This window comes from Hippoglossus stenolepis, chromosome 10, assembly GCF_022539355.2.
Source record: "Hippoglossus stenolepis isolate QCI-W04-F060 chromosome 10, HSTE1.2, whole genome shotgun sequence".
Taxonomy (NCBI): Eukaryota; Metazoa; Chordata; class Actinopteri; order Pleuronectiformes; family Pleuronectidae; genus Hippoglossus; species Hippoglossus stenolepis.
In genome coordinates, this window is record NC_061492.1 from 12,916,368 (window position 1) to 12,930,251 (window position 13,884).

General features: G+C 39.7%; 3 protein-coding genes across 4 annotated transcripts in view; 1 reads left to right on the top strand and 2 right to left on the bottom strand.

Annotated features, from left to right (window-relative positions):
• tdrd9 (tudor domain containing 9) overlaps positions 1–2,210 on the bottom strand; it is a 19,548-nt gene extending 17,338 nt beyond the window's left edge. The window contains exon 1 of one of the 2 annotated variants that reach the window (XM_035168625.2): positions 1,974–2,210. In XM_035168625.2, the coding sequence (XP_035024516.1) occupies positions 1,974–2,101 (128 nt within the window). In that variant the 5' untranslated portion in view covers positions 2,102–2,210. The remainder of the gene's footprint in view (positions 1–1,973) is intronic. The other variant, XM_035168626.2, reaches the window with a different exon arrangement.
• rd3l (RD3 like) overlaps positions 1–3,779 on the top strand; it is a 5,778-nt gene extending 1,999 nt beyond the window's left edge. The window contains exon 3 of the mRNA XM_035168627.2: positions 436–3,779. Within this exon, the coding sequence (XP_035024518.1) occupies positions 436–799 (364 nt within the window). The 3' untranslated portion in view covers positions 800–3,779. The remainder of the gene's footprint in view (positions 1–435) is intronic.
• On the bottom strand, positions 2,821–13,444 carry kif15 (kinesin family member 15). The gene is made up of 35 exons (XM_035168624.1): positions 13,294–13,444; positions 13,097–13,127; positions 12,112–12,298; positions 11,890–11,966; positions 11,746–11,783; positions 11,544–11,641; positions 11,271–11,450; positions 10,982–11,191; positions 10,754–10,879; positions 10,181–10,303; positions 9,933–10,080; positions 9,708–9,799; positions 9,391–9,600; positions 8,999–9,176; positions 8,777–8,918; positions 8,110–8,251; positions 7,843–8,010; positions 7,620–7,748; positions 7,384–7,489; positions 7,086–7,251; positions 6,861–7,011; positions 6,680–6,765; positions 6,505–6,583; positions 6,317–6,403; positions 6,115–6,219; positions 5,874–5,996; positions 5,572–5,718; positions 5,380–5,475; positions 5,088–5,252; positions 4,702–4,802; positions 4,530–4,596; positions 4,403–4,440; positions 4,146–4,278; positions 3,511–3,642; positions 2,821–3,421 (listed from the first exon to the last, which is right to left on the bottom strand). The coding sequence occupies exons 1-35, from the start codon at positions 13,319–13,321 to the stop codon at positions 3,350–3,352; spliced, it is 4,161 nt and encodes a 1,386-aa protein (XP_035024515.1). The 5' UTR covers positions 13,322–13,444; the 3' UTR covers positions 2,821–3,349.
• Between the last annotated feature and the right edge of the window lie 440 nt (positions 13,445–13,884).

Here is a 13,884-nt window from a genome sequence, read left to right on the forward strand (position 1 = left end):
GAGTGTAGCCAGACTGCCGGGGTTTCCTCTCATCATCTGTATGATAGCAATTATATTTCAAAAAGGTTGAAGAGTTGTTATACATGGTTGAGCACTGTGACCTACTTATTTATTCCCCATAAAACTCACATCTAGGTCACTGGAGTCTGCTTACATAACCAAATTACCAAAGAATCAAATTTAAATAAGATATGTTATAATGTTTCTACCATTTCCACACATCTGTGCTTCTAGCTTCAAGAATGGCATACAGAGGATTAGCATACAGGTATCTCATTTCATGATGGTGAAACATTATAATTATATCATCAATATTATTATATTATTAATTTAAAACTCCCACCTGAAATTGTGGGAAGCTCATGCTAATCCTTCCTTTTTTCACCACTGTTTAATTAACTATATTGGTGCTTTATTACTATAATCCTTCCGCAGGTTTCGTGAGGTGCTGGCCACTAACAACATAAGACCCTGGGAGCTGGTGTCTGTCTTCAAGCAGGTGCTGAGAGACTTTGTGAACCATAAGCAATATGAGGAAGAGTACGACTTCTCAGGTCAGTCGGCACAGCTCAGACCAATGGAGGCTTGGACCAGCCGCTATAAAATGAGGCAGGGCTTTGTCACGACTACCATCCCCAACTGTGGAGACTGCCCAAGGGAGGAGATCCCAACAATCTCTGGATATGTGGACTGGGCCATGCAGCACTCCAGTTCATTCTCAGGTTACAGTGACTGGGAGCATCCATATAACTATCCAGCATCTCTCAGGCCCAACGGGACATACAGCACTACACTGTGAAAAGACACACCAAACATGAAACCACATGAAAACAACAAACACATAAAAAATGTTAATGTTTTAGGTTTTTCAAGGTTTGAGACCAAAAACGCAATTCATTACAAGGACTAGTTTTTCTTGCCTGCCTGGTCTGTTTAATCCAATTATTCTGAGTGTTTTACGATGTCTTGATAACAACCCTAAGTTAGTCTTTGTAGAGATTAGCCTGTGTTTAAAAAGGTAAATTGTCTGAGAGATATTATGTGAGCACAGTATGTGAGAACGTGCACAACCTGGACCAATTTGTGAGGTTTTAGGTGAAGCCGTGTGTCGCTGCAGCCGCTCATCACACGCTGAACATGTTTTGGAGAAGTTAAAGCACAGATCGATATTCTCCCATTTCATCTGAACTGTTTTTAGAGCCCTATGGATGCAAAACTGTCAAAAAGCTGCCAGTAAAAATACTAGACAAATTAAAAATAATTTGAGTAGCATGCATTTTCTTATTATCCTATGTACTACTTTTACTAGAATATTGTCTTTAGCTCCCTGGAAAGATTTTAAATTGTAGAGACAGGATTTTATAATTTGTTTTGTGTAATAGCACTGTTTTTTAATTCAATGTACTACATCTGGGAGTTCATCTTTCCTGGCAGTGTAGCAGAGGCTTTAGGAAACATTTAGAGAATAACAACAGACAACAAATCTAAATAACTAAATGTTTCTTCTCTGGTCAGAGTTGTGTGAGGGAAAGGATGTAAATATTAAAACCTGATTAGTGTTTTTTTAAACATCTATCCTGTGATACGTCATAAGCAGTAAATGAAAAATACTTAACTCGTTAAGTAGTTAAATCTCATTTCTCAAAACCCATTCACATCAAACACTGGCAAGAAAAGATCAACTATGTCCCTTTGCCACTGCAGAGCTGGTAGCCGCCAAAACCATCATGGACGCGGATCACCTCCACCCCGGCGCTTAGCTTGTTAATGACGCACCTCGGATAGTTTTCACAGCAAGTATTACATAAAACTGTGAATTCACACAGGCCGACATCCTTCAACGTGTCATATTTGATTTAGCATGTTTGTGGCTGAGAGAGAAGGGAAGCGACACGTGTTGCCCTTGCACCAGGGGACAGGTGGGAAGCTAGCAAGAACGAGGTTAGCTAACTTGAAGCTAACTTGTAGCTCACCTTGTCTCTTCAGCCGCTGGTTCTTCGAGCTTCTTCACAGCCGCTTCCTCTGTGAGGTTAATTTTTGCAAACGTGGCTCCCGAGGTGAACCAGGCGGAAATCTGCTCGGCGGTGAAAACTTTCTTCATGTTGTCGTCGCTGTCTAAAATAAAACCATCGTGTTTCTTCCACCACTTCGTGTTTAGACTGAGGCGCGAGGCAACCGAGGCAGGTGTACGCGCTCACGTCGCCCCCTGGCGGTTGGACTAAAAACTGAAAAATCCCCACAGAAGCACATTCAAATTGCAATAATGCCTGTGTTCACTGCAACTCACCATAAAAATGTCTGCAGTCTTTTTTCCCCCTTTGGTGAATGCTATGCAATGTGTCAATCTACGACTACACAAAAAAAACAATCTTAATCTGGAGAGGTGAAGGTCATTACCACTGTGAATATCCAAAGACCTGGATGAATGAAAATCTTTGTCCACTAATTCTAATGAGATCAGAGCTGAAACGTTTAATGGATCCATCAGCAGCTACGATATTTGATTCATTATTTGAGGAATTCTCTTCAAGTGACAATGCCACATTTTCTTGCTCCTTTGGTGTTGTATTATTTCGAACTAAATATTTTAGACTTCTGGTCGGACAAATTAAGACATCTCAATTTCTTTGAAACATAATTTTATAGATGAAACACATTTAATCAATTAACTCACATATTAATAAGCAGATAAATCAATTTTAAAATTACTTTTATTTGCAGCTTTTACTGAAACTCATTTTAACATTTTTATTGAACTGTTCAGGATATTCAAAGAAAAAAATTGAAAAAAAAAAAAGGTACGATGCGACAAATTAAAGCTTCTAGATAGAAACATATTTTAATTACAGTATGTTCAAAGTTCATTGTGCTAAAAAGATATTAGCTCTACGGCTCAGTATGATGGAAAAGTACATGAGAAACATTAAACAGTGGATACAACTCATCACAACCACAGCATCAGAAATAAGCACCAAAAATATTCTGAACATGTTAAATGTCCAGTTTTCACATTAAGATGTTATTCTGCATTGTTTTTGTTTCAATGTAGTCTGTGAACAATATGTAGTTCATCCTAAGCATTTCAATAAGACCACGAGAAGATTGTGCTGCAACAGCACATTAGTGAAAAGGTAGAATGGGCCTCCAGGCAAAATTTGTTAGATATGTAATAACCTGAACACATTTCCTGAATAAAGAGAAGAAATAAAATCATAAACCACAATGTCTTTGTACGTAAAACCATTAAAATTAAGAAGAGTAAAAAAAAAAAGTGAAAATACAATTTGAAAAAGAAAACAAATTTAGATTCTGACACTTTCACCTCTGTTCAAACACTCAGATGAGGGATTTACAAGATCTCCAGCGGTGGACATCCATTTTCTCGCATCAAGCTAATCTCTGATAGGAGCTTTTCGTTTTCCTTTAAAACAAAAAAGAATTGATTGTTGTGATGAACAGTTATAAAATGACCACAGAGAAACATCCTTCAACGAGAGAAAAGTTAGTTACCGCTTGAAGTTGCGTGTTGTTCATTTTTAGCTTCACCAGATATTCAATCCTCTGTTTGTGGTTCTTATGTCCAACAAGTTTTCCATTCTCCTCCGACAGCTTCACGTTCTGCTTACGGAGAACCTCATTCTCCTGTAAAAAAACAACATATGATCAGTAAAGTCAGATAACGTTGTTTGTTTGGCTGTTGTTAGGGAACCTTAGTGTAAACAAGCCCAGTCATTTTTAATGTGAATGTCACACTGCTCAAATTAAAAGTGTGAAATAAATCAATTCTCCTGGTGTTACTTTGATCTTATACAAATCAATATAAATATTTAATAAATATAGATATATATATAAATATAGCTTCCTCTCCATATGCCATATGTTGTCAAGTCTTAACTGAAATATAAAACATCTTTTACAGTGCCAGATGACCTTGTGTTTGCATGTAATCTTTAAGTTACCAAGTCATTGTCCTCAAATAGGCAGTGATGACAATTTTTCACCATATTGTTATGATGTGAAATAGTCGTTGACCGTCCCCCACTGAGTGATTTGAAGTATTTCTCAAGCTATCTTAGAGATTTTTCGCTCAGGATTAAAATGTTGTACCATCACCTCACCACAAGTGGAGAAAAATCCAGTCTCACCTGGAAAAGTTTCTCGTCGTCCTGTATCCGCTGGCTCAGCTCTCTCAGCTCTAAACAACGGTTCCTCAGCTCAGAGGTCAGCTCCTGAACGCAGATCTGAGACTGAGCCAACATGGACTCCTGCGCCTGCAGTCTGATCAAACAGGAACAGAAAAGATAGTTATCGATCATTAAGAATGAATGAAGGATAAGATAAAGATACAATAACCAAACATTTATTAACCTACTAAACTCAACCTCTCAACACATGCACTTACTTTTTTTGAGTATTAGTCAGCGTCCGTGTTATGTTGTTCTGTTAATCAATAAGACAGAAGGACACATTAAATTAAGTGTTCACTCAGGAGAAAAAAATACAAAATGAGCAGATTGACTGATGCAAACCTTCTCTGCTCGCTCCTCCTGCAGCTCTTTATTAATAGACTGTTTAATGGCATCATTAAGGTCCTCACTACAAATCACAGAAAAAAGGCGTTAATTTTCCTTGTGACAGCAAAAACTGGTGATCTGATGCATTTTAGGTGAATGTCTGAAAAACAGGATGAATAAACTCAACTGATCATTTCCATTCTGTGTCAGCTGACTCTGCTTGGTATAAAACTTGTCAAGCAAGGCCTGGATCTCCATCCGGACCATCTCTTTCTCAGTGAGCTGCATCTAACGACAGTAAATACAGATTATGGATTATTATTATTATTGATGTAATTCACAGACATTAAGAACATTAAAATGTATAGGATGCATTCAAAAATGTACCCATAGTAATTTAATGTAGTGATTTAAATTCAAAACTTTATGGTATAATAACAGTCTATGGTACGGAAGAACTAGAAATTCTTGGCTAATACACAAAACAAATACACCAGAGTCTGCTTTAAACATTTCCATCTAAATTTGAAAGGCTGCAGGTTCATTTTATCTTCACATAAAAATATACATTACCTTCAGCCTTGCGATCTCTTCATTCTTGGCCGTTCTCTCAGCATTCAGCTCTGCTAAAAGAATCTCCATGGTCATCATGGAGGAGCGGCGATTCTCCAGCTCCCTCTCCTGACTCTCAAGCACCTGGGTCAGATCCCTGTTGAAGCTGCCTGGAGTGTGAGGTATCTTTAGAGGCAGAGAAAAACAGGACATAAACACTTGATGCTGCAAACTAGACAAATGAATCAAGACAGATGCAAAGTCAGATGTGAAGGCGTATTTCAACAATAACTAAACCATAAACAGGTTTTACCCAAGGCAAGGATTTAGGTGTGACTGTCGTCTCAACAAGGGGTTTTAAACTTCCATTTCTGATCGTTTTCTCAACAACGTCTTGCTGCTGTTGCACCTGGTTCAAAAGGAGAATATCTCTTATTAGTAATTCCTTAGGATTTACCTTGATTATTTTGGGTATTTTTTCTGTATTGAGACAATTAAGGCTCACCTTCTGCTGTAGATTCTGTATCGTGACATCCATCTGGGCTGTTTGCTCTTGAGATGCTTGGAGGAGGCTATTCTGATCATCTAAGACCTTAGTGAGTCTCCCAACCTCCTCGGTGGCATAAGTCAACTCCTCCTGCAACACCTCCACCTGAGGACAGACATAAATCACACACATTGTAGCTTTATTATTCAAACTAAGGTTTTACTGTGCCCAAAACTTAAGAGTCATAATGTCAATTACCTTTTGTAAATCTCTGAAAACCCACATGTGTGAACAGAGGTGTTTAATATGACGGAACATACCTCTATCTTGTTGGATGCCACACTTCTGTCTAAGGTTTCTTTCAGGTCACACATTTCTGTTTGCATCTTAGAGTTTTGTTCCCTCATATCCTCCCTTTCAAGGCAGGCAGCATTGAACTTGGCCTGGAAGAGGAAAAACAAAATAATTGAAATACATTCCCTAACTGATTTAAACATTATGTGTATATGCGGTATGTCATTAAGTTATTAAAGACAAATCAAGAGTCAAATAGTAAATTACTGTGATGTCTGTGACATCTTCAGACAGGTGGGTAATGGTCTGCTCCTTCTGGATCAGCTCAATGCGGAGGTCTCTGGTCTGATTAATCAGATCTAGAACAACAACCTTTGAAACAAAACAAGAGACATTGAGGAGTAGCAGATATACTAGCATTATATTTGGAGGAATAAAAAATATGAGCGAATCATTGAGTCAGACTTACTTTATTCTGTTCAATCTTTTGCTCCAAGCCCTTTACGACTTCACTGGTAGAGGTTAGATTTTGCTCAAGATCGACAAGTTTTGTTGCCTTCAAACAAAAATGAGATGAACAGATTTAGCTGCTGAGCTTCAAATTATTGTTCTAGCAAATTACCATTTTCACACATGTACACTGTTCTTTAAACTGACCTGTTGTTGGTTTTGTGCCGTTAGGTCCGAGACTTGTTTTCTGAGCTGCGTGTTCTGCTCCACAGTTTCAGTGAGTTCTCTGAAGGCAAACACCAAAGTCAGTCATGTTAATGTAAGAACTATTTTCAAAACTATAGTAAACAATTCATAAAAAGATAGTCTGTGCAAATCTCACTTTGATGAACTTTCTTTGTTTTCTCTCATCTGTGAGATCAGGGTGCTGGTGTGCTCTTGCTCGTTTTGCAGAGAGTTATTCAATTCCTAGAATAAAAGACAAAACACATGTAAGAATAAAAAGTATAGACAGTTAAGACACGACAGCCATAGTCCATAGTTGAGTCTATGAGTTAACTGACCATGAGCTGTGCTTTCAGTTTGTCAATCTCCTGCTGCCTGTCCTGCAACTGCTGTCTTGCCTGATCAGCCTCAAACTTAGTCTCAGCTTGAATCTGGTCAAATGAATCCTGCAGAGTCCGATGCTGCTCCAGAAGCTGCTCCCACTCCAGCCTGGAATGAAGAGTTGTGGACACTTTAGATCAAGAATAATCGCAACACACTATGTGCATAAAACTTCTGCTTACTGGACTTTGTCAAGTTGGAGCTGTGTGCTGATCAGACTGTTGGAGAGCTGGCTCATCTCTCGCTGCTGCTCGCTCCGGCCGTATCTTAACTTGTCCCTAACAGCAGCCAGCTCCTTATCGGACGACTGCAGCACCAGGCGTAGATCATGGATCTCACTCCTCAGGACTGAAAGGAGAGGAAAGGAAAGTAGTCACATTGGTACTCTTCCACCTTCCACAAATGACAGAAATGTCCAAGTTCGATTACAGAAAAATCTAGGCACGTGAACAAGTCATTAGAACGTGTCAAAGACCTCACCGTCTGAGGCTTGCTGTTCAGACTGAAGGCTTTGTTTGAGCTCAATGACAGTTTCTTGCAGGCTGAGCTGATATCTGTTCCTTTTCGCTCTCTCTGCAGAAAGTTGCTGCATAATGTGAAAAGAAAAATTAGGGAATCAAAATGGTTTGTATGGAAAAGGGGCAGGTTTTTCCAGACTACTACACATCAAATAAAAACATGCAACTGTAGGTAAAGAACATGAGGAGATGATCTACCTCATCCTTCTGGTCAGACTCTTGTGATATCACAGCGATCTGCTCTTCAAATTTTGCAATTTGCTGCAACAGCTTGCTGTTCTTTAGTTCCTCCTCATTCAGCTGAGACTGGACACAGCTGGTTTGCTCCTGATGAGACAGTAGATTAGCGTGACAGTGTGGGCAGTTGAACATATGCATGGTAGTACACAGATTTGAGGTATAGCTCTGAGCTCTGATTTACTTGCACATGGCGCAGTTCCTCAGTCAAGGCCATCTCAGTCATGTCTGACGGAGGCTGCTCATCCCTAATGTCTTCTGCAATGTTGTCTGTCCCGTTCAGGTGGTCCGGGCTGCACAGAGGCATGAAACAGGACCGCAAGTTGTATGCTTTTGTGGGCGTGGTGAGAATCTAGAATAACAGATATTTTTGATGATAAAATTATTACTTTTGTCAGGTTTCAGATGAGGTTGTAATTTGTCTCACAGCCAAGTGCAAAAATCTCCTCACCTTTAAAGTTTCAACGTGAATTCTGTTCAGCTCAGAGACCTCCCGTTTCTTGTAAGCGTTCGTGGCTTCCAAAATATTTTCCAAATGCCTGTTGGACTTGTCCAGGTATCTTTTTTCAGACTCCAGCTGAGACAACTGTTTCCTAGAACACAGAGCACCATCCAAAAGCCACATTAAGGTCTGCAAAATGTACTTTATGCGGCTGTAAAAGCATTGGAGGAAAAATGACTCCTTTCATTTAGATAACAAAAACAAATCCACCTCTGAATCAAAAATATATTCTAGTTGTATAAACATCTTCTTTCTGAAGCTAGGAATCAGAGCTGAGCAATAATATTTGAACATACACAAATAGTGGATTCAGGAGGAATGTGTGACACCATTAAATATAAGAAAAAGGGTAGGACATTGTTTTGCCAAATTAAAAAGCCAGAATGGAAGTCGGTTTAACAGTTGGCCTTGTTTCAGTTACTGACTAAAATATGTGTCCATGTGAAGTACGCTGTGCTTGTAGAGTACACTGGGAGTTTTCAAAGGTGTTCCTGTTCATGGATTTAATTATGCAAAAATGTCTTGTATTTCTAGGTTTTGGAAAGCTTGTCTCTTAACATCTACTAAGCTTCTTTGGATACGTCGTGTGGTTTTTATCATTAAATGTCCTCCTTACTTGGTGATTTCTCTGTACTCCTCAAATGCCTGAAGCGCAGATGTGAGGTCGGACTGTTTCTGAAGCAGTTGAGCCTTTAGCTTCTCAATTGTAGATGTTGAAACACTGTCTGCGGCCAAAGGGGTTGAGGAGGCTACTGGAGCTGTAGAGAAATATGAGATTATTGTATATGTATCTAGATATAGAAGATTTTTCTCAGTTTTATCATGATAATTATCATACTCTCTGTGGCTCTTTCTGACTCCATGGCCGCCTGGAAGTCCTCTTCCAATTCAGCCGAAACTTGGACTACAACTTCTTTAGCATTCACCACTGATTCAAGAGAACGCAGGTGCCGGTTCTCCTCTCTCAGGCTGAAGTTTTCGGCTGCATATCGAGTCATCTTTGGGTGATGTTCAACCTTAAACAGCAGCAATGTGTACATGACAAAAAAGGTGGTGAACAGATGCAACAGTAGATCCTGGACTTAACAATTGGTGAGCTCAGTTAACTAATACAAATGTAGTCCTATTCTGCTGCTTATTGGAGCTATTCAAAGAAACGTATTCAACTAAAGAGTGGAAGTCCTCAGCAGTGAATCAGAGTGTGTTCAAAGGGAATTATTTTATTTTTACCTGATCTCTCAAGATCTTAATCTCTTCTTTCAGCTGGTCAATCAGAGCCTGAGAGTCCTTGTCAGACAGGAGGTTTTGTCCTGCCTTCATTTTTTTCTCGAGACGAGAGATGTGGTCTTCTCGAAACCTGACAATCATTCGGCTAGAATGGATGAACTTGTCTTTTTGTGTCCAGGCCTCCTCGAGCTGAGCCACCTTCTGGAGCAGCATCTGTGTGGAGTCAAACATTACTATAGGTTCCACTGCGACAACATTTTGTCCTCACGACAATTTAAGAGCGAGAAATAAATGACAGTGCAATCAAATAGTTCCCATACCCTCTTGTCCTCTTCTCGCTTCGTCCACAGACGAACAGCCGCCATAAACTTTGTTTTATATGAAAAGTCATGTTGAATGTCTAAGGAAGAGCCTGGTGAGAGAAAAGCCATTTAACATTTGTTAAAAAGAAAAGGAAAATATTATCTAAACGTTAATCCACATTATGCTCCATGCTAGCATAAATTGATAATTTTTAATACGTGTAAAAATGAAATTGTTTATACCCATGGGCAGTTCAGGTCCTCCTGGTGCGATATCTCTCCCATACTCCACTCCCTGAGAAGCATGTGCCTGTGCAAGCTGCTCCTTGAGCTTCTTCACCTCAGCCTGTAACTGCCTCACATTTCCCTGTGTATCTTCATTGATGATCGCCTGGGAAAGCAAAGATAATTTTTCATGAAGATGAGATAATGAAGTGATCTAGTTTTGAAATTATTGGTTATGTCTACTTTGTATTAAAACAGTATGAGACCTTGTTCTTGATCAGCTTTGCCCTCTGAGCGAACTGCAAGGTCGACAATGTTTCTCCAAAACACTTTGAACCAGGGTGGACATTGGCTATGATATAAGTCTTTGCATTTCCTCCAAGAGAGTCCTGAAATAACAGGAATAATAGAAAAAATTGTTACAGTGCACAAGATTTTTGAATTTAACACTATGAAGAGTTAAATTCGACCAAGACAAAAAGAAGTATAAAATTTAATGCGAAAATTCAATATCAGAATGTCAAGTGACAAAAATGTATAGCTTCTGGTTTCAATTCAAACCACATCACCACTACGGTTTGTTCAATGACTTCATAATTACATTGTGTAATACACAAGCTCTATCCAAAACAATTATTGAAAGGGGATGTCAGCAGACATTCAGGCAACATAAAAAACATGTTTCAAGGTTACAAATGTTTCAGATACACACCAAAACCAACTAACCTACTTTAACTGCAGGGAAGCTGACTTTCAGTTTCCACACCAATGTTCTCAGCAACATAACACAATCTCACCGTAAAAACCCAAACATTTATTATGCATTAACAGACACTCACCCTGAGCAAGAAGGTGAGTTTAGAGTCCCTGTAGCAGATGTGGCGGCTCTTCCCATTGGACACGTCCACCAGGGCCATGATCACCTGACCAAGACACATGAGGGAACGATTGATACTACTGGCCTCCTGAAAGAAAAGAAGTGCAGCAGCTACCAGCTGTTAGCAAGCAACAACAAAAATTATACATGTAATACATCAGTATGAGAGCATTCAGGTGGGAAGCATCACCTTGAGTCTGGAGCCTTCTGTGTGTGTATCTTTCTGCCTCTCGGATCCTGCCAGATCCACCAGGTTCAGCTGAGACATTCGCATGTTCACCACCTCATTGATGGACTCTTTGGACTCCAAAGTCATGGTAAACACAGCATGAGATCTGGAAGACTCGCGGTTCATAGAGGTGGAGGCCACTCGTCGATTACGCCAGCCCATAGACAGAACCTGTGGTTAAAAAAAACAATTTTAGTGCACACACTTTGTTCAGCAAATGGTGAAAGAGTAAGATGGTGAAGTTGCCTACCTGGTAAGCTTCAGCGGCTGAGTTGACAAACTTCTCCACCGCTCCCTCAACAAACACACCCTTCTTGATATTCTCCCTCATGAAAAGACTGGCTGACGCGGTGTCCAGGAGGTCGTAAATTTGTTCATTGTATATCTCAATAAATGAACATTTGCAGAGGAAACTCTTAGAATGGGCAGACTTTTGGGAGATAGAAAAACAAATCACCAAAATAGTTAGAAAATAAACAACTGGTTTACCACAAAATTGCTACAATGAAATGAAACCGCTCACCTGTTCCACTTCTCTGTTTATGAGAAAAAACAGGTACTCAAAACTTCGAGGGATAACCCCACGGTGTTCATCTATGAAGTTATCCAACTCAGATGGTCCTGGAACAAAAGATTAAAAAAAAAGAGGGTCACATCAATTATTCTTATGGTAAAAAGTTAAAGAATATGTAATGAACAATGTACACAATGTGAATAACTCTCACCAAGCATGGTGAATGTTTTCCCTGAGCCGGTTTGTCCACTGCAGAAACAAGAGAGGAATATGAGAAGAAATTGAATGGATGTCACAGAGAGGTCGTGCCATTATTTTCTTTTTATACTGTAAAATATAAACAAAGAACACTTACTAGGCAAATATAGTGCCATTGTATCCATTCATGCAAGACTCCACAATATTCTTAGCCACACTGGAGAATACAGAGTCCTGTTGAGGAATGACAGATCAGTTCACACATACACACACCAAGATTAACTTTTACAGGCTATATCAGACACAGACAAATCAGGTTACTATCAATCACCCAAGCTAGTTTAACCCATGTGTCTAAGATGAAACCCGTGCTCCCAACCTGAGATGTGTCCATATCAGCCACATGGTCATAGGTGAAGGTTCTCGGCTCTGGTTTGGAGAGCAGACGGATGGTGTTGGGTGAGGTGACGGTGAGACACAGACTCTGATCTCCATCTGTGGTCAGTCCAGTGCCCCAGGTCAGAGGTCGCACTCGCACAAAGACTTTGATGGAATCGCTGTCACCACTGTAACACCAGAGAATAACATTAACACCCATGCCATGTAAAAACTGAGCCGGCGATGGTGAGAATCAAAACAAATGGGTGTTTGTCACTACAGATGCCCATTAAGTTTAGTGGACATGAAATGGTTAATCTATTGCGTCTGTGTCTAAGTGTTCATTCTTAAATTTCCCTCGGGATCAATAAAGTATCTATCTATCCATCTATCTATCTTTCTATGGAGTATACAGATCTATCTATCTATCTATCTATCTATCTATCTATGGAGGATACAGATCTATCTATCTATGGCGGATACAGATCTATCTATCTATCTATGGAGGATACAGATCTATCTATCTATCTATGGAGGATACAGATCTATCTATCTATGGAGTATACAGATCTATCTATCTATGGAGTATACAGATCTATCTATCTATCTATCTATCTATCTAGCCATCTATCTATCTATCTCTCTATCTCTCTACGGAGTATACAGATAGATCTATCTATCTATCTATCTATCTATCTATCTATCTATCTATTTAGCCATCTATCTCTCTATCTCTCTACGGAGTATACAAATCTATCTATCTATCATTCTCCTCAGTCAACCCAGTACACATAATATTCAAACTCAAAATTAGCTTAGAAAGTAAAGCTCAACCTGGGGCTTATTGTTAATGTACAGTATTCCCCGTCACCATACGGAACATTGTATGTATAACTATAGCTCCCGTGATTATCTTTCATGTCAGCAACGTAGCGTAATTGACTCTGAGCATGTGGATGAAACCGAGAGTGATGAAGACTCGTTACCTGGCAACAAGCTGGGATGAATCGGCCGATCCTGTCAACAGAATAATAAAGATTATAAACGTTTTGGTTGCGTAAACCTGCGAGATGCGCACGTACTAGCTGACTGAACTCTAGCTGACGTTAGCAGTGACGATGCTCGATTAAACGACAGCAGCGTAAGTTCACAAGCAGAACAAGTACGTATTTGTGGCGCTCACCTCTTCGACTGGTGTTCATCGCTGACATGGAAATATTCACCGTTATGTAGTAAGATGAACTTTCTTCATATCAGGTCGCAGAGAAGGGAAACAGCTCTGTTTACATCCTTCAGAATTGGCGGGCCGGTCTGCTACTGGAATTCTTCTTAGGTTTTCATGACCAAAGTGAAGGGCGCATACTGCCACCTATCGGTACGGAGGAGGTAGCGTCCACGTAGGGCCTATGCCTGCATAAATATATATTATATTTTTAATCTGGAAACATAATGGCTCCATTGGGGCATTTAGGATGTCAGGCAGTGTTTTTATTTGTTTTTTCGGGAAGGGACAGGACGTATTAGAAAAGTGTATTACAGGCAGAGGCAGGCAACTGCTTGGGGCCCCAGGCCATGACGGGGCCCCCAAGGGCTGACAAACTTTATTCCACAGCAATGTCTCAAATTGTGGCCATTGACGAAAATGTGAAATTCCAAAAATATTTTACACTTCCTACCCTTCATTGGTGTAAGATTATTTACAACATAATTATTTTTATTTATAACGATGTTTGAGGGGCCGCCTATGAATTGTTGCTTGGGGCCCCAATAGACT

Bases quoted from the DNA above. Each gene is read 5' to 3' on its own strand.
- kif15 (XM_035168624.1), bottom strand. From the start codon at position 13,321: ATGTCAGCGATGAACACCAGTCGAAGAG. The intron at 11,192-11,270 runs GTAGGCAACTTC...TTTTAACCACAG, and splicing joins CAGCCGCTGAAGCTTACCAG to GTTCTGTCTATGGGCTGGCG. The intron at 3,422-3,510 runs GTAACTAACTTT...TTTGTTTTAAAG, and splicing joins ACAACACGCAACTTCAAGCG to GAAAACGAAAAGCTCCTATC.